Here is a 25,542-nt window from a genome sequence, read left to right on the forward strand (position 1 = left end):
GAATATGCTTTGAAACCTCTCTGTTTATCTTTTTCACATTATTAAATAGAGGCAATTTCAATAAAGGTCAAAATTAAATTCTGCTGCCACATCAGATAAATAAATGCTCCTCCAGTATTGAATCTTTGGAAGTTCATTTTCTACACTGGCATGTTTCATTTGCTGATAACATAAATAAGAGCGCTATTGAAATAGAAGGCAGTAATATGAGTCAATGTGCTGCACACTTTAAAATTTAAGCTGATGTGGTTTATAAATTATTAGATGTATTTAAGAAAGTACATTCTACTCATTCTCCTTGCAGAAGGACAGGATGTCAACATTTCTATTGTGGTACTTAACAGTTTTTCTTCTTCTGAAAATAGTGAATACATGTATCAGATAGCCTAAAAATGTGGACTACCAAGTAGATCAGAAGCTTACTCTGTTGCACAAACTTTCACAGAATTGATACTCCAAATTCATGGACAGATTTATCCCCGCACACTCATCATTGTTGACTGTACTCCTTTTCTATGCCACTCATTTCCCACCCATGACTTCATCCCACTCCAGCTGTTTCACCAGTGTATCTGATATTTCTCCAGGGTAGTGGCGTTTCTTCCAAATCCTATAGCTCCTCCGTTGCTGAACCTTGACCTTAATCAACTTAAGTTTTTTGACTGGTTGACAGTCCAGTTTCATGGGTTTAGCATTCATTCAATTTAATAACGTCCTATAGTATAAGCTCTTGAATTTACTAGGCCATTCTCACTTCATAGCTCATAATTTTTATAAGGTCAAAGAACTACTGAGAGCCTAATGCAATCCTCCATGACATTCATTTGCCTAGGAAAATCAACTTGTGCCCTTTGCAAGGAACTAAGGATTCCCTTTGTTTGGATGAAGCCTGACTATTTATGAACATCTAAATATAGGAGTCTTTGGAACCGTCCTTTAATTTCTTCAGTAAGGTGAGCATTAGCTTCCTACTTGAAGCAGCCTACCTTCCATTTGGAAGCACATTCAGCATGCGTCATTGTGGTAACCCAAAAAAAGTAAAGTGGTGATGTTATAAGACAATAGGTCAAATATGAATGACACATTAATAACTTGCTTACTTAAGTACAGCATTTTTTCTCAACTATTTCTACAGAAATGCCTCATTAAGCTAAAATGGTTTGTTGCAGGTTTGTTTTCCAAGTCACACTTGCTGACTTTGAAAAGCCACAAGGCCCCTTTATTCCAGAAACCTTGTAAAACCAACAATGAAAGCAAGTTGTATTTTATGTTGACACAAGAGTCATTGTCAATAAATCCATTGTATAAATACTAACACAGCAAGACATGATATTGCCCATAAAGATCCGTGTTTCTATCTCATGTCATGACAACATTTAACCCACAGAACCTCATTCCCAATATTTCAAATGTGCACCAGTTCATCTTCTTCTTGTCCTCTTCCTAAAAGACTATTTAGTTATTAACGTGCATATTGGACAGAACTGAACACTCAATCAAGTACTTTGAGAAAAGAAAAGGCTAAGGAGTTAACACAAATCAGGAATGAGATGGTAGGATGGTGCCCTTGTATGCCTCCTTTTGGCAACTTCTGTAGCCAAGTTGGTGCCAAATGCTCTGATTTCCTTTGGATCACATCAGCAAGGCTGTTGTCTAAGCAGCCCAGGACCTCTATACATAATGTCCAGGCTTGCACACTATGGAAGGTAGCTTCAGTGCTGCTAATGCAGCGGTTTGACTTCACCCTTAGAGGCACATTCCACTGTCTCTTGAGACAGATAGGTGCCAACAATATATGTTAAGAACCATGGCCAGATCCAGCCTGTCCACATATAGCCTGGACAAAAAAAAAAACAAGGTAAATGTGCATCTGCATTAATACCAACTGTTCACCTGCTTTCTATTTTGAAATGCACCCAAGTCTACTTTATTTGCTAAATGAGTTTAAAGCAGGAAAGGGAAACCTGTGATACCTTCCCTCCCCCCCCCCATACAAAATATTATTTGACTCTCACCAGGCTAATGGTCAGGAATGATGAGAGTTGCATTTCAACAATATCAGGGGTGGGGGTGGGGTGAAGTGTTCTTCATATCTGGCATAAAGAAATAATGCTGTGGGAATATACTTTGAAGTTCAAAAAAACCAATACAGTAGACACTCGGGTTGTGAACATGATCCATGCGGGATGCACGTTTGCAACCCGCAGTGGCATGTCTACGCACACGCGGGTTGCGATTCGATGCTTATGCGCATGCGCAAAGTGCAATTTAGCGCTTCTGCACATGCACAACCGCCGAAACCCGTTCCAGTTCTTCCAGGTTTCAGCGGGTCAGTAACCTGAAAAAATGCAATCTGAAACATCTGTAACCCAAGGTATGACTGTACTAAATAACATTGATTAAAAATACTCTGAATATTTTAAAGAATGGAGTCATATAACTTGATAAAGAAAAACAATTCTGAACACACTTTCTGTTTTAGGAATTATCATTATAAGAAACCTGCCTGATGAAGACATCTGGATACAACACACCTTCATGCTGTTAAACCTTGATTATGAAATGAAAAGGATATCATCCTCTCCTCCCTTCCGTTATGAGGATTGCTCAGAACACATATCTGCATATTATTTCTCCATGTTCAGGAAATAAGCCATTCCAGGAAACAAATCATGGGGAGAATTTAGCTGTGGAAACTTTCCTACTGCAACCCTGGCTCTATTCTGCCAGAGGACAGGATGCTGTCGGTGTGACAGAGCTGGCACCCAAGCTAGCATGCTTCTCCAAGCATACATGATGCAGTTGTTTCATTTTAATCTTGGTAGCGGAGTGTCCACGTAAGGCACTCCTGACAAGATCAGAGGTTTTCTGGAAATGGAGTTTTATTAAGAAACCATAATGAAAGAGCAAGTTAACTGTGAAGGTTCTTTCCAAAGGAGGGAGGAGGAGATAGAAAGAGCCACGAGGAGTGTTGTTGACTGCAGTGGAGTTTGCAATGAATTGCTTCAACTTCTGAGGTGAGAGGATGGAAGAGTTGCAGTGATAATTGGGAAACTGGCAGGTGAGGCAGAGAAGCAGAAAGAGGTAGAGGGAGAAAGGGAGTTATAATATCTTTCCTTTTTTATGCTCTCTCCAGAAGGAGAGGGAATGGGGTTTAGCAGTGCAAGAACAAGGACCCTGCTGGAAGTTCCCAACAATTTAATTAGGCAGAAGGTCTGTCAGCAAAACTAACAAATGACACACTTGAAAGACTGGGCAGCCTTGAGGAACAGGATTCTTAGAGAGTTTTCTGTAGTTCAGGGGTTCTGAGTCAGCTACAGCCGTGATTGCAAACACTCACAAAAGTGTTGGATGGTTTTAGAATGACGTTTTGCAGGTTAACAAAAGAAGTCCCCCCCGCCCCACCTAACAAAAGAGAAGTGGTGGGCTTTTGCAGTACTTCTTGGGAAGCGAACTCACAATCTCAAGGGTAGCTGACATGGTCTTCTCCAGATGTTGTTGGACTCCAACTCCCATGAGCTCCAGACAGCATGGCCAATGGTCAGGAACAGTGAGAGCTGTAAGCTGTAGTCTAGCAAAATCAGGATGGCACCATGTTGGCTACCCCTGTGATGGACAATGCAGGATTGCCTTGGTTTTATTAAACATGGATAAAGATTTGGCTTTGTGATTTTCAGAAGTCCTGCACTGTACAGTGGTACTTTGGGTTACGTACTTAATTTGTTCTGGAGGTCCGTACTTAACCTGAAACTGTTCTTAACCTGAAGCACCACTTTAGCTAATGGGGCCTCCTGTTGCTGCTGCGCCGCCGGAGCATGATTTCTGTTCTCATCCTGAAGCAAAGTTCTTAACCTGAAGCACTATTTCTGGGTTAGTGGAGTCCGTAACCTGAAGCGTATGTAACCTGAGGTACCACTGTATAGAGAGTAAAGGCACTCCTTTGTCCATTAAAATAGAGGTTTTCAGTGCAAACTTCAAATTCAGAGTCTCCAGTGACAGGGTGGAATCAAGCAGTAGACCCAGGCTACGTACTTGATCTTTTAGGAGGAATGCACAACAAGCCATGAACCCAGTTTTTGGACCTAGGAATCCCCCCAGCCTCCACCTTGTCAGCATGCGACTTCTGTTTATTGCCGCCATCTAGGCACTGGCCAAAGACCTGCACAGCTTCACCTGATTCCGAAAGAGAGATACAGAAGGACTACTGAAAAACAATGCTTCCAACTCCCAACCTATGGAGCTAGATGGCATCAGTTGCACTCCACTTGCCTTTCTCTCAATGCAGATATAATCAAGCAGGGTGACCAAAGAAACTGTTTCAAGGCCAACCCCAGGCCTGGTGCCAGATTGAAATGGGTCTGAATAACTGAATGTGGACAGTGTTCTCGAAGCTACAAACATGAGTCTGACCAAACTGCAGGAGGCAGTGGAAGACAGGAGTGCCTGGCGTGCTCTGGTCCATGGGGTCACGAAGAGTCAGACATGACTAAACAACAACAACAAGCATGCCTGAAGCTGACTACCTCCTTCTCAAGCACCTTGTGGCAAAGGTGGAGCTAGCTGCTCCGGCACATGGAGCGGCCCACCGGGGTGGGGCTAGCCGCCCGGGGGGGGCGGTGATGCACGTCCCAAGGGGGTCCGCTGGTTGCGGTGCGCGTCCCAGGGGCGCTGCCTTTGGTGATGTCACTCCTCCTCAAGGATGACACCTGGGGCGGACCACTCCTGCCTTGCTCCACCACTGCCTTGTGGTAGCTGCCACAAGCTTCTGGTTCCAGAGAGGTCTTCTCCATGACATTGCAGGAGGTTGGACTAGATGACGCTCACGGTCCCTTCCAACTCAACAGTTCTATGATTCTATGAGGGACTGTGCTGCCACCGCCGCCACCAGTCCTGTCTTCCTGCTGCAAAGAGATGGAGAAGCTACTGCCAGTACCAGTCCTGAAAAGCAATGGCACTGAGCAGAGCCCAGCAGTGAGGTCTATATTCAGAACAGCAAAACCACGGGGTGAAATGGCAGAACAAATGAACACTTATGGTGGAATAACAATGAAAATGAACTTTACCATCTCTCCCCGCTCCCCATGGTCATTCCTGGTGTGCCCTTTGCTTGCAGAAAGAGAAAGAGATTGAATACGGGTAGGTGCGTGAGAGTGTGGGCCATTCCAGATATCCAGATGTGTTATTTATTTTGAGAGAGAGAAAGAATCTATAGGTATGCGTGTTTCCTTTTTTCCCTCTCCTCCCCACTCACTTTAGTGAGCTGCCCAGCTGGAACCAGTTCAGCAGCTGACGCGCGACCCGTTCCCGGTTACCTGAGCCGGGAAACCACGTGAGCGCCACATCATCTGGGCTTTTGAAACGGAAAGTCACCGAAAGGAGGAAACAGGAAAAGAACGAAGCGAAACCCCGCTGCCAGACGCCCGGAGAAGGGCTCGTTTGAATGAGTGGCGGAGCTTGAGCCTCCAGGCAGGGGACGCGCGTAGGGGCCGAGCCGGTGCTCATTCCCCACCCCGTCGCCCGCCCCGGGCGCCCCGCTTCCTCTCCTCCGCGCGCGTCAAAAGGGCGCCGAGCTTCCCGCGCCTTCCTTCCCTCCCTCAGGGACCGGAGCCTCGCGAGTGCTGAGGGCAGGCGGCGGCAGCAGCGGCGGCGGGCTGGCGCCGGGTGCGAGCGCGAGGCGCTGGCGGGCGAAGATGCTGCAGTCGCTGGCCGGCAGCTCGTGCGTGCGGCTGGTGGAGAGGCACCGCTCGGCCTGGTGCTTCGGCTTGCTGGTGCTGGGCTACGCGCTCTACCTGGTCTTCGGCGCCGTGGTCTTCTCGTCGGTGGAGCTGCCCTACGAGGACCTGCTGCGCCAGGAGCTGCGCAAGCTGAAGCGGCGCTTCGTGGAGGAGCACGAGTGCCTCTCCGAGCAGCAGCTCGAGAGCTTCCTGGCGCGAGTCCTGGAGGCCAGCAACTACGGCGTGTCGGTGCTGAGCAACGCTTCCGGCAACTGGAACTGGGACTTCACCTCGGCCCTCTTCTTCGCCAGCACCGTCCTCTCCACCACGGGTAAGGAGGAGGGCGCCGGGCGCCACGCGGGCCCGGCGGGACCAGGCCTCGCCGCGCGTCTCCCGCCTCCGCCGCCCCCCCCCCCGCTCCTCTTTCTCCCTCACAGCTCCAGTCGGGGGGCCTCACAGGGAGTCAGTGAACCCCGGAACCGAGGAGCGAGTGCCTCTCCCTCGCCCTCCGAGAGGCCACCCTAAGGGGCCAATGGCTTCCCCCCAGGGCCGAGGCCGGTTTCCAGGCGCCGCTCGCTCGACGAGCAGCCCCTTCTCTCCGCACACCTCCCTCCTCCTCTCCCTCCGCGCGCGTCCTCCTCCAGAGGCTCTCGGAAGCCCCGCTTGCCGCCCTTTCCATCCCGCCGCATTGCCTTCGCGCTCTGCGTGCGGGACTCCCGCCGGGTCCAGGGCGCTGCAGAAGGGAGCGAGGCTTCGTCTGCGCCAAGGCTCCCGAGAGCTCCAGAAGCCGATCTCTGGACCATGTCTGGGCGAAGTCGTCGAAGCGATAAGAATAATAATAGAGAATGAAAAGTGCCCAACCACCATCACCAAGGAACCACAGGCTGTCCACTCTGCCCCCTCCCGTGGTTTAAAAGTTCAGGCGTCCCTGGCACTTTATGGGGCTATTGGTCATGCATGTGGCTACAGAACCTCATATAGATAGATAGATAGATAGATAGATAGATAGATAGATAGATAGATAGATAGATAGATAGATAGATAGATAGATACAGTAGATAGATAGATAGATAGATAGATAGATAGATAGATAGATAGATAGATAGATAGATAGATAGATAGATACACATATGAACAGCACCGGGCAGAGTCCTAGGGTGGATTCTTTTATGATGTTTATATTTTATATTTACTTAAATGGGTGAGTAGAACCAACCGTGGCTGGACTGGTTGTTCAATTTTAAAATGGCTGTTTTACCCAACCCTGACAATGTACACAAATGTGAAGATGGTGTAAGAAGCACTCAAAGGGCCTTTTCACACATGACCTTAAAAGAAAAAAGCTCAGCAGTAATATGGATGTGATGCTTACGTTGCCTAAAATGTACATTGAAAACACTCAAAGCTGCTTTTGGCTGCAGTCCTAAACACACCAGAAAGTGACCACCGAGAGCATACTTCAGAGCAGACATGCTTGCAGTAAGTTCTCAGATGATGTAAAGGTCTGTACACTTCCTGTACAGGAACTTGAATTCTGTAATTCAAGAATAAAAAATGCATGGGTAAGAACGTACATCAGTTTGAAACTTTATAATCTAGTCAGCTTTCTGAGCCACATTAACAAATGATGCATTCCAGGGGGAAAAATGAGCATTATTTGTGAAAGTAACTTTACAGAGCTGCTTTGGTTCCCATACAGAACAGGGCCAAGACGTAGGTTATAGGTTTCTAATTAACCAGAGTTTAACATTTTTGAAGCAAGCCTTTGAGCTGCATGATCAATCAGAAAAATAAGCACGTTGCAGTGTCATGTCAATACAGCTTTCAGAAATTAGAGAGGAAAACCTAGGGCTAATTGATGGGTGAATATTCGAGTCTTGTATCTTGTAGCATGTGTGCCTCTCAACAGTCTGTTACACAGGTGGAAGTGGACTTTGAACAAAGGACCCCCTTGATGAAACTTGGCAACCATGTTACTAGACCTTTTCTATCTGCTTCTCTGATGTAATATAAACAAATATAAACTAGAGCTACCAGTTGCAACCTTGAAATGCTATAAAAGATGTATAGCATAGTCTGATTTAGTGAAACTTATTCCCACTGACATAAACAGTTTAGGGGGGTGTTAAACAGTATTAGGAAAGAATTCAGTGCTATCCTGTGCACATTTAATCAAGTCCTGCTGTGTTCATTGTGGCTTACTCCAAGATAAGTGTGCATCAGATTGCAACTCTACGGTATTTATTTTAATAATGGTTGGAAGAAAGTTGTATGTTGAACTGAATTTAGGAATAATTGCGAAGACATGTTAGAATGAGTTGTAGAACAGGTTCCATTCTGTCAGGACAACTTGATGGATGCTTTACCCTCATATGTACAACCATGGCATGGTTATCCATCTGGGAAGAAAAGTAGCAATAAGGGTGTCACTTTTCAAAGAGCTGAGAACCATGGTTATACATGCAGAATAAAACGATTTCCTCTTATTTCAGGGCAGTCAATAGGCTCTGGATCAGTTTTCTGAGCAGAGGGGCCAGGTTGCCCCCAAGCTTGAAGGGGCCCGGTGCACGTTGTGTGTGTGTGTGTGTGTGTGTGTGTGTGTGTGTGTGTGTGTGATGTCACGCATCGTCTAGAAGAGGCTGAGCGCTTTGGAGGAGCCCGCTGCTGAATCTGCAACGTGTGTGTGTGATGTTGTGTGTGTGTGTGATGTGTGCCAGGCTTCTCAACATTGAGGGGACCCAGTGCCTTTCCAACAAAGATTGAGGGGGCAGAAGACATGTTAGCCCTCTAGAGTTTGTGTGCCTGTTTCTGAGGTATCACTTGAATGACTTAAAAAGCACAGACAAACAGTTCTCTCTATTTCATAAATGTGAGTTTTCAAAATGAGGATGGAACTTTCCTGCTTACCTTTGGTTCCTAATTTCCATTTAAACTTCAAGGTTCTCTGAAATCAGATTATGGCCCTGGTATCAAGTTTGCCATTCATGACATTCTGCCTAAGAGAAGCCTAGCAAAAATAAATGTTTCCCAGCATCAGAGAAGGGGGTCTACTATGCTTAGTTTATATGTTTTCAGTCTCCTTAACTGGTAGAACTGGAAAATTCAGAAGCTTTGTTTCTGCAGATTGAGGACACAAGTTTTTGCAAGTCTCCTCAAAGATCACAGTGCTGTTGAGATAGCTGAGAGAATGCAAGTCTGCTACTGTGTTTCTCTTGCTTTCTGAATAAGGTGACCTGGTGGGGAGAAGTGGGTATTATATTTCCTCTTACAATGGAAAAACCGATTGCTCATCATGTGCGGTCGAGAGATAAAAGCACACCCATAACTAATTCACAATGCACTCCCAATCGGGGTAGCTTGTTGTCTCTGCAGCTACTTTACTGTGAGCTGTTTTCAGTCCTCTAAATATATGTTGTTATGGTTTTCTCCTGCATCCTAAGCAGCCTAATTAGGTTTTGTTAAAGTTCTGAATACAGATTCTTTCCAGAGATCAAATATTCTTTGTTAATCACTTATCAGTTCTGTTGAAGTCACTGAGATAAAACTGCTTAACGTGACATAAGGTCACCGCAGCTCTGCCCATCATGACTCATATCACGTCCTGTAACCTGAGCAACTTGAATGGCATGGGTCAAGTTTAAGAATCAGTTGCACCTGCTGTATGTAAAGCTAAAGCAGTTGCAGTTTCTTCCCAAAGCTAATTTACGGTTGCTGGAAACTACCACAATATGATGGCTTTTTGGTTGCACACAACGTAGATGTTATCAAATGGCACTATTCATTGCTTGAAACTTTTTCAACTTTACCATTTCTTTCCAAGTGAACATCAAAGGCTTGTTACCACTTCACAATTTAGGCAGCTTCAATTACTGTTTGTTTGTAGTTTGTTGTTGTTCAAGCACCACATCATAATGCAATGTGGGGATGCCGTTAAGGGGTTAAGTTGCAATGACAGATGTATATTTTGACATGTTGTGAAAAACAGGAAATGTGATCCCAACCATATGGAACAAGCAGAACCTGTAATAACATGTGGCATTGTATGCCCAACCCCTAAGAAGAGGAGTGCTCATTTTCAAGATTCCAACCAATCTTAAACAAGAACTTTGTTTTTAAGACCTCTTAAAAGGGAGGGGAGGGAGTTTCAGGAAGGGAGAAAAGAAAAGAGACATTTTTTTGTCTGTCCTCCTGAAGCCTTGTGCTGTGTGACACTGGAGGGCACAGGTTTGAGGCTCTTTGAGGTTTGACAGTAACGAAGGAAAACATCCCTATGTAGTGCTTATACAGGATACTTTCTACAGAATAAACTCTTAGGGGCTTCAAATGACAAATTTCCTTTCCAAACACACTAATAATCAATATTCTCCGTCCCTCGACTGACATCTTTGCCCTGGAAGCTCACATGTCCTTTTTAGGGTTTTTTAAAAGGGTTTTAAATTTACAAATGTTGCAAGGGCGGTGCTGTTTTGCCACTTGAGGCAAAACAGAAAGTGCTGCTCTGCCATGCTGCCCACTCGCCCCCCCCCCGCTGGGTCACCCACCTCCTTCAGCACTGTCTCCACACTGCCCGCCTCCACCAGCACTGTCTCTGCTGCTGGCATTGATCAGCATTGATTTCTAGCGAGAGAAATCCAAGCAATCTCTCATGCTCCATGAGATCTCACTGGAAATCAGTATCGATGCTCTGCCAGTGATGGAGGTGGCAAGGCAGCTGGCATGAGGGTGGAACCTTGTGGGACCTTCTGCTTCTCCCCATTTCATAGGTAGGGCAGCCCTGTAAATGTGTTTATATATGTCTAAGGAGTGTCCCAGGTCTGTCACAATTAATACACAGTGACAGTGCTATAATACTTTGGACTCAGTGACAGTGTACAGTACTCCAAAAACAGTGAACTAGAAACTGAGCTCGAAAAACTCAGGTTCTGACACTCTGTGCTGGTAGTGCAAAAGGCTCTTTTATCTGATGCTGGCAAAACAATCTTGCACAGGAGTAGTAGCCTTACGGTGGCCTCTTTAGATGTGGGAAACAGCTTTTAAGCAGCATGGAAGTGTCAAGGAAGTGTTTTCAGACTGGGAAGCCCATAACTATTTAAATTGGGGAGGGGAAGAATGGATCAGGGTATAGGAGATCAGTTTTGTGCTCTTTTATATGGCAACAACAAAGCATAGAATCAAATTAGTGTAGCAAGAGGAATTGAAGGTGTTTTCTACAGGCAAGCTATGGAAAGGATGATGGCTCTACCTCATTTTGTCTCGCATGGGATGCTGATTTAGTTATAGCTTGGATAGATTATGGGCTGGTAATTTCTCATCTTTTTTTCTTTTTCTTTTTCAATTTGTCAGACTAATGCATTGGCCACTGAATAGAATAATTGTCATCAGGGTGGTAAAAATATCACCGACTTCAGTTATTTGTTATTTTAAAAAATAATCTCCCTTTGTGCAGACTAGTAGTATTGACACTAATGCTTTAAAGGAAAGGCAAGGGAAGAAACACAGCTTAGGTATGGGTGGAATTCGAGTGCTAATTAAATGTGCAGGAAAGTGAGTCATTGAAACATTTTAACAAGGTTTCTTTTCATAAACATGAGGTGCTTTTAAAAAACTGACTCACACATCACAGTGCCCCAAGTGAAACTGTTGACTTTCAGAGTGATATTTGGCAAGCGTCTGTGACGATGAAGGGACAACTTCTTAGAAAGCATTTCATATTTCCATTGCACCACATCTGATAACAGCAGTGGTGTTTTAAAACATGGGAGTGGAAACCTGCTGTGTTAAAATATGTGGATTTCGTTCCTTTCTATCTCCTTGAAAGAGAAGGAGCTGAAACACACCATAGACACATAGAATTGTACATTTGGAAGGGACCACAAGGGACATCTAATCCAACCCTTTGCAATAATCTTCTCCCTTGAGGTTGACTGATACAGTCTTGCAGATAGGTTCATCAAAGTTACTATTCTAGTTCGCCTGCCTAAATGTACCAATGGCAGGAATTTGTGTCATAAAGAAATCAGCTTTCATAAGCTTCCCTACACGATATCTTGGGGACACTTCTTAGATAGCTTTACTAATACTTCTCCTGGTTCAAAACAATAAAAGCTTCCATTTTTGTTATGACTAACAAAGATTTTGTAACCCAGACTTTCACAGCCCTAGGCCTGTGGGCTTCTTCTCTTCACTGCTTGCATTTTTATACAACATGAAATATTCATCGGAGATGCATTTATAGATGGTGCCTATTAATAGAGAATTAACAGCAAACTATTTCACATGTAAGCACTTCGTTTATTTCTGTAAAATGTTAATTATAGGCACCACTGTATTTTACAGTATAATTCTATGTATGTCTACTTAGAAGTAAGCCCCACTGAGTTCACTTGCCCCTAGGCTACAATGCTCTATATTCTTGTATTAATTTACTATGCCTTTAACAATTTTGGTCCAGAATACCTCAAGAACTGCTTAATCCCTTATATTCCTGTTGGATCACTGAGAGCTTCAAAGGAGTCACTGTCAGTGATCCCCCATGGCTTCGGTGCATGGTTCATTTCCATCAAGAGCTGCAGGCTCAGTATTGTGAGCTTCACTTTACAGAACTTCCTTCCAGTTGAAGTCAGAAAGGACCCTTCCCTGTTGTTCTTCCAGTACCTACTGAATACTTTTTTTCTTTCAGCAGGCATTTTAATTAAAATCTAGTTTTATCATTTTAACCAATGTTTACCTTTTTCTGTATTGTATTTTCAGTATATTACTGGGAGACAATTGTTGTTAAGTGGTATATAAACTGTTTAAATAAATAAACAAACAACACACTTGGGATTCAGTAGACATGCACAGGGTTGCATAATAAGACAAGTGGTGAAAGAGGCTTCTGTTTTTCTCCTCCATTTTCAGGGAGCTTTCAAATTTCTTTAGAATTTTAGTAAACATAAGGTTAAGCCTATTTTTTCATTGCAAGGTGGCCATGAGTGGTAGGTGTGTGTTTTCTTTTCTTCCTATTAAATATTTCTCCCAGCACTCAGCTATCTATCCAGAAGCTGGCTTATTTAAATTGACTACAGTTAGTGTAAACCATAATTCCCAGTTCAAATGAAACCAGGCCTCCTCAAAGGCCTGGAGAGGTCCAGACTTAGCAAAGTAGCTAAAACTGCAGCTAGGAAGCCAGCGTCATGTGCAATACTGACTCGTTTTCTTGAAATTAAAACTATGACCAAACATTTGTTAAAATATTCAAATTGGCAGGTATCATGACCTCCGATAGTTAACTCAAACATATGCACACATACACAGAAACACTGCCTGCATTACACCCCTTGCCAGCAGTACGTTCTGGTTGATGTACATATTGTAATATTTCTGCACATAAAAAGGTATGTCAGCTTTTCATTCAGAGGTGCATTTTGAGGCATAAGGGAGAGTTGGTGCCTCTTCCCACAGAAGCACCTCAGATTTCTCCATTCCCTACTGAAAAATAAAGGAGGAAGGATCAATCCAAAGTGACAATGCAAACAGGAACAGTGAGATATCGGCAACTATGTAATCATTAGCTCACTCCTTGTCCCTCGTTTATACTATTTCTCAACCCTGCATCAAAGGAATTCCTCTATGTTTCCATAAAAAGAAGTGAATGGATTTTCCATGATCTTAAGAAATGGTGGGGGGACATGAGGAAAACACAGTAGGGCAAAAAGTTGCTGATGACGGTGTCATGTGGCCCCGTAAAGGTGAGTGAACAAAGAGTGGTAGTTACAGAGTATACACCTCATCTGGAAACACCCCAAGAGGACAAAAAATGAGGTAATGTCTAATAGTAGAATGAGGACCTTGGGATCAAATGGGAAGCTCTGTGGAACTGGATGAGGTTCTGTTTCCTTACACCCACTTTCTAAACACAGCAAATAATAAGCCAAAGTCCTTAAGCACTTACGCTGAGAATCTACACATGAATTATATCCAGTATATATTTATTCCTAAAGCATGCAGTTGTATGTAGATTGCTGGAAATGTAATTTTATATTTCAAAAAATACATTATTTTAAGCATGGAGCAACATTTCGTGAGCCTTTGGAGGTAGTATAACCTCCTATTAATGCAGATAGATCTTGCTACTTCCTAGCTGGCTAGGTGTCAGATTCCAAAAACTGCAGTCATTGCACAAGGATTTTTGCAACCAAGTTTTGGAGTTAATACTTCTCAAATGAAGAAGTATCTTTGAAAAGGCGTAGTACTTGACATCTGGGAAATGCTGAACCAATCTGTCTATTCTGAAATCTAAGTGCTCGAGTTTCTGCATCTCCTTTTCTCTGCTCTGGTGCATTCTTAACATTTGGAATTTTTTCAGCCATGGATACTTCACTGAGTTTATCTCCCATGAACTGTAGGGTGCCAATTCACTGCTTCTTAATTCTTCATGTACTGTAATAGGTACCCACATTTGTATCCACCTTTCATCCTGCTTCTGGGCATCCATTCCTATCCATTTTGTATTGAAAACCCAACCCCTGCCTATATCTGCAGCCTTTGTACATGAGACCTAGTTGTCCCAAGCAGAGAAACCTACCAAGGCCTGGTCCAACAGGAGTGTAAAGATGGAGCAGGATTCTGACCTTTATCTTCTTTCATTTGCCATTCCTGGTTGGAAGTTGCTTACCAATATTGGTCAATGCAGCAGCTTTTGTTTTGCATGTTTCTTCTCTGTGACACCGAAGTCAAAGTATTCCTGGTTTATTAAAGGAAGAATAGAAAATTGTGTTCCTCTTCCCGCTCCCTACTTTTATGAGGCTTATTTTCTGCAGATCATAGGCAAGAGCCATAGCTCAGTGGCCAAACACATGCTTTGCATGCAAAAGGTTCCCAAGTTCAATTCCTGGTGTCTCCAGGCAGGGCGTCCTGCTGATGGTCAGTGTTGATATTAATGAGCTAGCTGAACTAATGGTCTGATCTGATACAAAGCAGCTTCCTATATTCCTGTGTTCCAGGATTTTGGCTGCTTATCTAACAGGAAGAAATAAATTTCCCAAGATACATAACCTATTCCTTACTTGGTAGATTGGGGGGAGGGGGGAGAGAGATTGATTAGTAGATGGCAATGAATTGCTGTTGACCAAATCATACTGCTGGCATGCTAGTGACAGATGCCATCCACCAGTGTTTAGAAGCCTGTTCTGGATTAATTGCGACTGACATTTGTTCTCAGGCTGAGTCACCATCCTGTACAGGTGCTTTACTCAGCAGTAGCTATCTCCACAGCTGGCAATCGCCACAGTGCACTAGGAATAAACAGTGTTTTTCAAGAGCTTGGATTAATTAGGATGAGTATTAAAAATTGATGCCCATTTGTAAATGCTGCTACAGAAAATGAAAAAGCACAGCACTGAATGCATCTTTCTGTCTCAGAGAGACACTTGACTTACCATATTCCTTTTTATGTTCTGTTCTGCAGACAAGATAAATGCTGCTAATTAATAGCTTAATATTAACACATTCACATTTTTGTAGGAGGCACAACTAAGATTTAATCACTCACAGTGCAAAAACATAGTCCACAATTATTTGCAGTTTCTTTTTAAATCCGGTTTTGGAGTACAATTTAGGAACTTTTATTACCTTCGGGTAAGCACACTGCAGGTTGAAATAAACAGTTCATCTGAAAACTGGAAGTACTACCCATCCAGCCCACACCAGAGCACATTTATGCTCCTTGGGTGGTATCCAGCAGTGTCCATCTGCTGCTGGAATATATTTGTTAGCATAAGAAGGGAAAGAGGAAACCTCTAGCAATTACTTCTCCCCCCGCAACCCCCCCCATCCCTTTAAATCTGCACCAGAGTGCAGGGGTTGCAGGTATGCGCCTGAATGCCTCCCTCTGATGGATTCTCTCCATCAGTGGACAGATGCCATTGGATACCACTCTTTCCAGATATGGTGATATTTAGCAGCTGTTTATCAATTTAGCTGTGCCTGGCAGCATCCAGAGATTACTAGCTGGAGCCTCACCCTAATAACTGCTCTTGATTGTCTGTTGCCTAGCAAGTGGGTAAACAGACAGCTGAGTAAATTGATAGTTTTCTAGTTAGAATACTCAAAGAAACTTCCCAAAGTTTAATTTTCTGGCTTCTTTCATCCTAGCTATTAGGTTTTATTAAGTTGTTGTTGTTGTTTAGTCATTTAGTCGTGTCCGACTCTTCGTGACCCCATGGACCAGATCATGCCAGGCACTCCTGTCTTCCACTGCCTCCCGCAGTTTGGTCAGACTCATGTTGGTAGCTTCTAACACTGTCCAACCATCTTGCCCTCTGTCGTCCCCTTCCCCTTGTGCCCTCAATCTTTCCCAACATCAGGGTCCTTTCCAGGGAGTCTTCTCTTCTCATGAGGTGGTCAAAGTATTGGAGCCTCAGCTTCACGATCTGTCCTTCCAGTGAGCGCTCAAGGCTGATTTCCTTAAGAATGGAGAGGTTTGTTCTTCCTGCAGTCCATGGGACTCTCAAGGGTCTCCTCCAACACCATAATTCAAAAGCATCAATTCTTTGGCGATCAGCCTTCTTTATGGTCCAGCTCTCACTTCCATAGATCACTACTGGGAAAAGCATAGCTTTAACTATACGGACCTTTGTTGGCATTTATTAAGTAGAAATGCATTACTTTGCCCTAGATTTGGTAGATGGTCAAGTTGACTTTGTTGGGGTGGGGGGTATCTAGATTCAGGTAGGTAGCCGTGTTGGTCTGACACAGTCAAAATATATATATAAATTGTCCAATAACACCTTAGAGACCAACTAAGTTTGTTCTTGGTATAAGCTTTCGCGTGCATGCATACTTCCTCAGATATGGGGGGGGGGTATGTTTACCATTGTTATATTAACTAGTCCTGGTGCAGGTTCATATCTGAAAGTCTGTTGCCTGGAAACAAGATTCAGAAACTTTGATATCTTTTGGTACTTTTTCTTGACGGTAGCAAAAGTTAACCATGACAGATGGGGTAGCATGCTGGGAATGATAGATGAGGTTTGAAAAATCAGCATGCTTACTATCTCTGATTTTAAGTAGAAAGCACAGGACACCATTTGTTGATGCAGAATTCAGTTTTTTGGCCTTTTATCTAGTCTGCTTAAAGAAATTGTTGTGGTCAGAGTGATTTTGTGGCTTCTTCCCTTCCTCAGTTTCTTATTCGTGAGTGGAGCACATGTTGTCCCTATGAGCTTGTTAATTACACCCAAATTGCAGTGGTTTAATGGTTCAGCTTGAGTTGACATTGCATGCTGAGCTTGTGTATATAGTACAAGCTGAGCAGATTAAGCAAGCAAGGACCATACTCTTATCACGATTCAGCTAGTATTCCTTTATTCCACTTAGCCATTTTGTCCTTTATTGGACAAAAACAAACATATATTTTCCTCTGCTGCTATAGCTGGCATTTACACATGTATATGCCAGAAGTTTAATACTGCATTTATCAAAATTACTATTTAAAATGGCGGGGGGGGGGGGGAGAGGACATTTGCCCCTGGCCTAATTTCATGTTGCTTCATTTCTCTCTCTCTCTCTCTCTCTCTCTCTCTCTCTCTCTCTCTCTCTCTGTGTGTGTGTGTGTGTGTGTTTGTGTGTGTGTAGGCAGCTCCATCCAGAAAACCTTGGGAAAATCCTTGTGCTGAGCTATGGAAATAGGGGTGGGGGAGAGCTCAGAAGGCAGAAGCTGAAAAACAAGACAAAACCGTAGGAATGGATGCAGTTGTGAACCTGATGGATCCATGCGAGGAGGGGCAGGAATCCCTCTGCATGTGATCAGAAAATATCACTTAACTGAATAACTCATTTAATTGAATCAATTACATTGAATCACATTTGTCATTTTCTTGCCTGTTCACTTGCTATGGAGAGATCTTTTTATGGTCAATCAAGGCTCTCTTTGGGTTTCACCATCCTGAATAATTTCATGTCGCTCATAATCTTGGTACCTTCTAATCCATCTTTCTAGGGAGGAGTTAGAAATGGGGGCAGACAATCTGCGATATGCACAGAGGGATGGAGCAACAGAAGCACAAAGAGAGACAGAAATGGGATAGCAATCCTGCAAACTCCATACACTTCCCAGGTGCACACATTGTCATTTACTCCAGTTCAGTGTGCTCCCACAGCTGGCAATCAAAGTTGTGTATACACAATATTGGTCGCAATCCATCTGTATCCTGTAAGTTCTTGATAAATACCCCTGTTTTATGCACTTTCCCTCAAATCAGCTTCTATCCAGTTAGATAATGGAAGGTGCAGTTAAGCATGCATAGATGACAACATCAGTGGAGTTCAGTGTGGAAAGACACTGAATTAACACATGCAGATATAACACAGATCAGAAACAGATTGATGTCCATCTCTGCTCTGAATATGATATGGAATGGGAGAGAACTGTTGCTTTCAAGCCCTGTATGTAATTTTCCCTCGAGTATCTATCTGGCCAGTATTCAAAACAGATGAACTAGGAGGACTCTTGATCTGATGCAACAGGTTTCTTCTTGTGTTATTCACAGATTACACTCATTTCCTCCCTATTTTATGATTTTGTATATCTCATGTGCATCCAGCTTAGAGCAGTAACAAACTACACACTTCTATGAGAGAAAAACTTTTGCTCCCGTACGGTTCATCAAAACAGCAGTTGTGTCAATATTGCAGGATGGATGTGGATGCATTTTGGCAATTTATTTCATCCATGGAATATTTTATCTGCTGAGAGATAGGCCTAGAGTGAGGGACAATAAGTAGTTTAAGTCCTCTCCAGGCTTCATGACTTATTACAGTGTTGCTTTTAAAAAAATCTTCTATTTGTAATCTTTGCAAAATGAGCCCAAACAATCAAAGAGGCTGAAAATAAACTTATCAGTCCTAGGGGATGTTAAATTATCTGGCTAATGGATTATCTAAACGCCAACAAAAAGGTCTATATAAAGTTATCCTGAACGCTGATTTAATGGGCTCTCCGAGGAATAATGCCATAAATTAGGTTTAGCATGCTTATTGGTGAGCTAGAAACTGGACTGAAAAGCAATCTTCAAATGCGTGTTGAAATGAGTCAGATTTGAGAGGGGATTTTGTTAGATTGATCTAATGTAACAAGACAGAAGAACAGACTAACGCCTGAAGTAACTTGCTCCTGGGTCAGAGTCTTGCCACCCTGGTGAGAGCAAGCACGATCTTGCCTGTGCTCTCCAGAGCTTGTGATACCTGAGGGATCTATAACAATACAGGTGAAACTTTGTTCTTTCTCTTTTTGTAAATTAATTCAACTTCAAAGGAGAATAATCCTTGAAATTTCATTGATACAAGGAGAATGATAGCTTTGATTCGTGTTGAACTTCAAAGCCAGATATCACCAAGCATTGTAATAACTTCTTACAACTCACATGAAGATTACAAGTCACTTAAATGGGACACGAATTGCAGTCTACTAGTCTGCTGAGTCTATAGGGATAGCAAATGTTTTGGCCTTAGCATTCAGAACATAGTGTGGGAACTTGTATCCTTCAGATAGTCAAGAAATTGGGGGGGGGGTGCTTGTATGTTTCTGTATATGTCTTAAGAGGTCTTGCAAGCTAATGCTCCAATTATTTCTGCCTTTGCAAATATATATTGGGTCAAAATCTCAACCTGAGACCCCAAACACACAGGAATAATTTGATGCTGGTGTATAAGAAGTTGCTTATACAGCTTCACGCCTGATATGCAGAAAAATAGTGTGAGGAAAAGGGGGTGGGGTAAATAATGAAAGAGAAAGGAAGAGGAAATTGTGTTTGGCAGCTCTGTCATTAAGCAAAGTGAGGTATTTGCCTGAGGCGACAGATGCCAGGGTGCAAAGCTGGGTTTCATGACACCTGACCTTCAGCCTTGTAGCCTGCTGCCTGTCTGGTTAGTGCCTCTAAGTGAAATGGAGGAGCACCATCTCATGAGGAAATATAACATTTTAACTGCATTTTAAGTACATTATACAAATGTGACACAAGATCAGCCTTCCTCAACCTCAGCCCTCCAGATGTTTTGAGACTACAATTCCCATCATCCCTGACCACTGACCCTGCTAGCTAGGGATCATGGGAGTTGTAGGCCAAAAACATCTGGGGGGCCGAGGTTGAGGAAGCCTTACCTATGGCAAATTCAATACATTTTTCAAAAAAGCATTTTCACAGTGTGAAATGCCATTTTTGCATTTTCTTTGAATTAGGCAAAAGGTCATTGCCATTTTTATTGCCAATTTATACTGAGCAGGAGGTGGGGTTAGTGAATGAATGAAAAGAAGAAACACCCACAAACCTTTCTGGTACACGAGTGGAACAAAGCACACTCAGTCATGAGCTCCAGGTGCAAATCATTCTCTCCCACTCTGATCAGTCCACTCCTGAAAAACGAGCAGTTCACAGGTCAGACTGTTTTTCCAAATCTCACTCCTGTCTCTCTTTTTCTGTTAACAGGTTATGGACACACCGTGCCTTTGTCAGATGGAGGGAAAGCCTTCTGCATCATCTATTCGGTCATTGGAATCCCCTTTACACTGCTTTTCCTGACAGCAGTGGTGCAGCGCATTATTGTCTATGTAACAAGGCGGCCTGTGCTGTATTTCCATGTCCGCTGGGGTTTCTCTAAGCAGATAGTTGCCATCATCCATGCTGTGATTCTGGGCTTCGTTACTGTCTCGTGCTTTTTCTTCATCCCGGCAGCGATATTTTCTGTCCTTGAAGATGACTGGAACTTCCTGGAATCTTTTTACTTTTGCTTTATTTCACTGAGCACCATTGGCCTTGGTGACTATGTTCCAGGAGAAGGTTACAACCAAAAATTCAGAGAGCTGTATAAAATAGGAATTACATGTGAGTAGCAAATTACTGGTACAAGTAAGAGGGTGAATAGTTTTTAGAGCTGTTTTTCTTGGTGTTTCTTTTGTGACTTTTGCAAAGCAGTCCCGTTGAGTCCAGCCATTCATATAGCAAAAGTAAATGGAAAAATCCATATTGGATTTTTGAAATGTATATCAAAACTCTGTATGTTTTTTATTAAGGTGTGGAATCACATGTTTCAGAGGTGCTCCCAAATCCTAGTTGCTATGGAACTCTTATCCAAAACACCATTCTGAATGGTTTGGAGAAAGAATAAGATGCAAATATACTTACATTATAAACAAAAATCAATGTTGTGGGCCACACGTAAGGACAAAGTGGGCTACAAAGTGTCTACCATATAGATATTTAAAGATGCACCTCTCTATGTGGAATTAGTAATAGCTTGTGACTCAAGCACAAACCATTCCTACCTGGTAGCATTCATATGACACTATAGATAAAGATTTTTTTGGAAGCTTCAGCTGGTGCAGAATGACTTACTGGGCTGTATTCAACATAGTGCTAAGTTGCTGGTTCCACCAGCAGAAGGATTTTTCCTTGTGCAATGAAACATTCTCCTCCCCCCCCCCGCCCTCCTCCTAAATCTGAGCAAATTTGGGAGTGGCATGGGGTGCATAGAGGGAGGAAAATCCTGTTGCATTGGCAGTAATCCTTGCACATGCGCAACTATTTAAAGGAAGGCCACACATTGTTTTCAAAAGAGCTTTAAAGACCTAAAGATTCCAGTCTGCTCATAACTGAATAACGTTTCTGGTTTATATTTTATAAGCTGTGGTTTTAATTGTGGGTGACGAAATTTTTTATATTGCTGTTTCATTAGCTGTATTTTATACTTTTATTGTTTTACAGTTTTATTTGTAAATTGCATTGAGAGTTCTTATACTCGAAAGCCTGTGTGGAAATATAGTTCTAACTAACAAAATTCCATTTTGGGGACCTCTCTGACTTGGAGCATTGTAGCAGACATACCTGTACTAACAGTTCACATTTTAAACACTGTTTCAATTTCTTCCTAGGTTACCTGCTGCTGGGGCTCATTGCAATGCTGGTGGTTTTAGAGACTTTCTGTGAACTTCACGAGCTCAAAAAATTTAGGAAAATGTTCTATGTGAAGAAGGACAAGGAAGAGGACCGAGTGCACATAGTAGAACATGACCAGCTCTCCTTCTCTTCAATTTCAGACCAGGCGGCCTCTTTGAAGGAAGATCAGAAAATAAATGAACCTTTTGTGACCCCACAGTCTGCAGTTAACTGTGACGGCTGCATAAACAATTAACCAAGGGCTTCCGTTTCAATATCAACTGTGCACTTCAGTTAGAACTAGTACCATTAATGAAACTATAGAGGCAGAAGGCTATGCTATATTATCAAGTACTCATTGCTGGGAATAGTTTTAAAGTGTATGAGCCAAATAAAGCTCTCTTTAGCTGGAACAACATTATGGGAATGTTGGCTGGGGGGAAAATGTGCATTTGGGAACCCCTGGATTAATGGTGCGTACATGGAACATACATTGGGGACTCTAGATTTGATCAACAATTCAGTTCTCATTTCCCTAGCCTGCTGCCCTAAGTCCCCTCCCACCCCCCTGAAAATCATGTTGTGGTTCATTGACAAAATAGGAGCTTTCTGATGCCATTTGCAACTTCTGGTTTTGAAACATGAATGGGGGACTGAAGCATTGAGTTGGAAGGCTTTGTTGTTGTAGCCCAGAAAACAGGAATAGTCTCTTGCCATGTCTCCTTCAGTGAGATTCCCAAATGACTGGGTTCATGTGCGCTGGGATATCTCTGTACTTAGACACACACATACACCCCCCCCCAAAGTGGAAAGATCCAGAGCAAGTGCATTGTATCAGTCCTGCAGCTATTTTAAAGCTCAGCTGCTTACCTTCAAAGCCTGGCTCAGTAAGGATAAAGGCAGACAGATATTCTAAAGTGTGGTTGGAAGTGGTTTGAACTCATTATTTGTTGTATGCCAATCACACTTCGAATGTATCTGATTTCACTCTCAAGTGTACTACAGTCGTCATTACTGAGCAAGAATTCTATATCCTGCTTCCTGTCAGAAATCAAACTGGGTGCTTTCCTCCTGGCCTTAAAAAAAAAAAAAATAGCAAAAAAAATAGCAAAAGGGGTGTTTTTGCAACTGATTTCAGTGGATATAGGATCAGGGACCCATGAGCACCAGCATATACAGCACTTGTAGGCACAGCTTAGGGGAAAGCCATCTTCCTTAGCACTCTCAGACAACCCTTTCGCTCTAATTTTACCCCATAGGCTGTGAGTCTCAAACCATTTATTGTCAAGTGGTTTCAGAGATATGGTCCTATCTGTTCAAAGTAGTAGTCAAGCTGAGCGCTGAAGTATCTAGACTTCTGTGAGAAAAGAAAAATACTTGAAACTTGATCACCTAAAAGCACTGTATATGAATTTAGTTAATACCTAGTGTTTATTAATAGATTTTATACCTTTACTAGGAAAGTTGACTCTCTTGATAAATCTGCTTTAAAATCTATGCGAGCTGAAGTTTATATTTGAGAAAACACAACTCAGAGATGCTTTTTAAATTTGATTTGAAGCATAGTGTATTTGCATGTTCTCATCCAAGCGGATATTTTTGTACAGCCTAAGTTGGTTCTGTTTATAATGTTTTAACCTTCGTTTGTGTACATAAATGCATATATTTATATACTGTACATATGTTGTAGATCACCAGAATTTAACTGACTTGGCTGTGAAATTTTAAAGGTATCTTCATCCACAGATTTCTCTTTATAGAGAAGTAAAACTCAGAACTGTGGCGCTGAAAACAATGACTTAACTCCTGACCAAATGAATGTGGAAGGGTAAGTCTGTAGGGCTGCAATCTTAAAAATCATATTTTTTAAATAGGCCCAGCTCACCCATCTCGCTGAGGCTGCTGGTAAGTAGCTTGTCTGCTGTGGCCTTCATAGTATACTGTATCATGGAATCCTGTTTTAAAGTGAAATTCTAATGACAGTCGATTCTGGGAAGCAGGGACAAGTTGTATTAATTTCAGACTTTCTTTTTTCAAGAGTATGCTCATTTGCAATAATTATTAATACTAAAGCACAGAACTAATAAAGGACAGGCTGAATACCATACTGTGTTATATATTAGCTATTCAGCATTTCAAAGTTGAATAAATAAAAGTGTGGCTCCAGTTGTCTTTTCGTGTGATGTCTTAACTGCTTGTTTTCATAATTGACCAGACGTATCTAAGGGCTTCGAAGGACTGCACACTCACTGCTGTGCTCAAGAATCCCTCGCCCATTTCCTGCCAAATAGATCACCAGAACTGGCAGTGCTGACCACCTTATTTGATCATGCAAGACAAAGTTCACAATACATCCTCACTGGATTTTGGCAAAAAGAAAAAAGAAAAAATATTTAAGAAAAAATAGCTATCCAAAGATCACAAGTCAATGCACACTTCTAATATGCCTAGTACTATTGGCAGCTGTACCCCATGATGCTAAGCAGTAGGCAATGTAGAGCCCCATAATGTGGGATTATAGAGGTGGAGCACAGTTAGCCATGTTAACTGGCTGCTAAACATCTGGGAAAGGAACCCAATCCAGCTGATGTGGGGGGGGGGAGGAATGGCACAAATCCCCCACCATCCCTACCATCTACCCTGGCCACCTCAAGCCAGTGGGACTTTAAATGTGTCCGCTCTGCCTCTCTGCTCCTGGCCATGGTTTAGGACTATGGTGCAAAAAAAAAAAAAAATCCTTCCAGTAGCACCTTAAAGACCAACTAAGTTAGTTCTTGGTATGAACTTTCGTGTGCATGCACACTTCTTCAGATACACACCTTGCACACTTCTTCAGATACACATTTTCGTGTGCATGCACACGAAAGCTCATACCAAGAACTAACTTAGTTGGTCTTAAGGTGCTACTGGAAGGATTTTTTTTTTTTTTTTTGGACTATGGCAGACCAACACGGCTACCTATCTGTAACTGGGACTATGGTGCAAGTTATTTAGACAAGAATGTTCAGTCCAAACCCTCATTAGTTTATCTTGTCTATGTTCTGGCAAAAACCAATGTTTGTGATGCTAGTAATAACTTCAAGGCAGTGAAATAACATGGAGATTGTTTCATCAGAACAGCGTTAGGGAGTGTAATGCTGAAATTCTTATTTTCAAGCACTGTTGCAGCTTATGGTAATAAGTTCTAGCTTCTGCCAGTGTAAAAAATCCACTTTTGAAGCCAAAAGTGCAATAACATAAGGCATCAACATGTTGATGCTAGTCTGAAGATTAAAGGAAAGAGAGGAGATTACTCTGCGGAAAAATTGCCCGTATAAATGGGAATTGTATTGTGTGTTGCTGAAACTAATCAGAAGCCAAGCTGACAGGTGTAAATTGAAATGGAGGGCAAAGGCAGGTGGACAAAATTGAGCTCTGTCGGTTCAGGCATATGACGGAGAACTGCAAGCTGTATCTTTACCCAGCTTCATCACCTTCACAATATCCAACCTGTCCTTAAAGAATATTGCGTGTTTGTCTGATGGCTGTCTCATGCGTCCTTTTGAACTTCCAAAGAAGGGACGGCCCTGGTGTTCCAAAACAATTTGTTACATGGTGAAGCTACTCTAAAAGTTAGGGAGCTTATCTTAATGTTAAACCTTATCTGCTGTAGACAGTGTGGCGGTCATTTCAGGGATAGATGCCATATTCTTTGTAACCTTGTTTTTCTTGAAATGGTCAATATTACATAAAGATCACAAAATATTTTTTGTCCTGCCCAGAGATTGTAATGGCAATGGCTTAAGTGCACCCGAACCTTACTGGATTGTGGCCACAGTATTAACAGTAGTAGTAGTTATTTGACTTATTTATTTTTCTATGAACATTCGTATGAGAAGATTTCTAAACTCATAATTCAAATGCTCTGTCAAAATGCT

The 25,542-nt window shown here is 42.6% G+C and overlaps 1 protein-coding gene across 1 annotated transcript; it reads left to right on the forward strand.

Annotated features, from left to right (window-relative positions):
• Nucleotides 1-4,653: 4,653 nt before the first annotated feature.
• On the forward strand, nucleotides 4,654-23,791 carry KCNK1 (potassium two pore domain channel subfamily K member 1). Its single transcript, XM_081186234.1, has 3 exons — nucleotides 4,654-6,045; nucleotides 20,180-20,575; nucleotides 21,622-23,791. Exons 1-3 carry the CDS (start codon nucleotides 5,691-5,693, stop codon nucleotides 21,879-21,881), a joined length of 1,011 nt encoding a protein of 336 aa, XP_081042360.1. The 5' UTR covers nucleotides 4,654-5,690; the 3' UTR covers nucleotides 21,882-23,791.
• Nucleotides 23,792-25,542: the final 1,751 nt, after the last annotated feature.

Source organism: Podarcis bocagei (assembly GCF_964188305.1).
Source record: "Podarcis bocagei genome assembly, chromosome: 3".
NCBI classification, from domain to species: domain Eukaryota; kingdom Metazoa; phylum Chordata; class Lepidosauria; order Squamata; family Lacertidae; genus Podarcis; species Podarcis bocagei.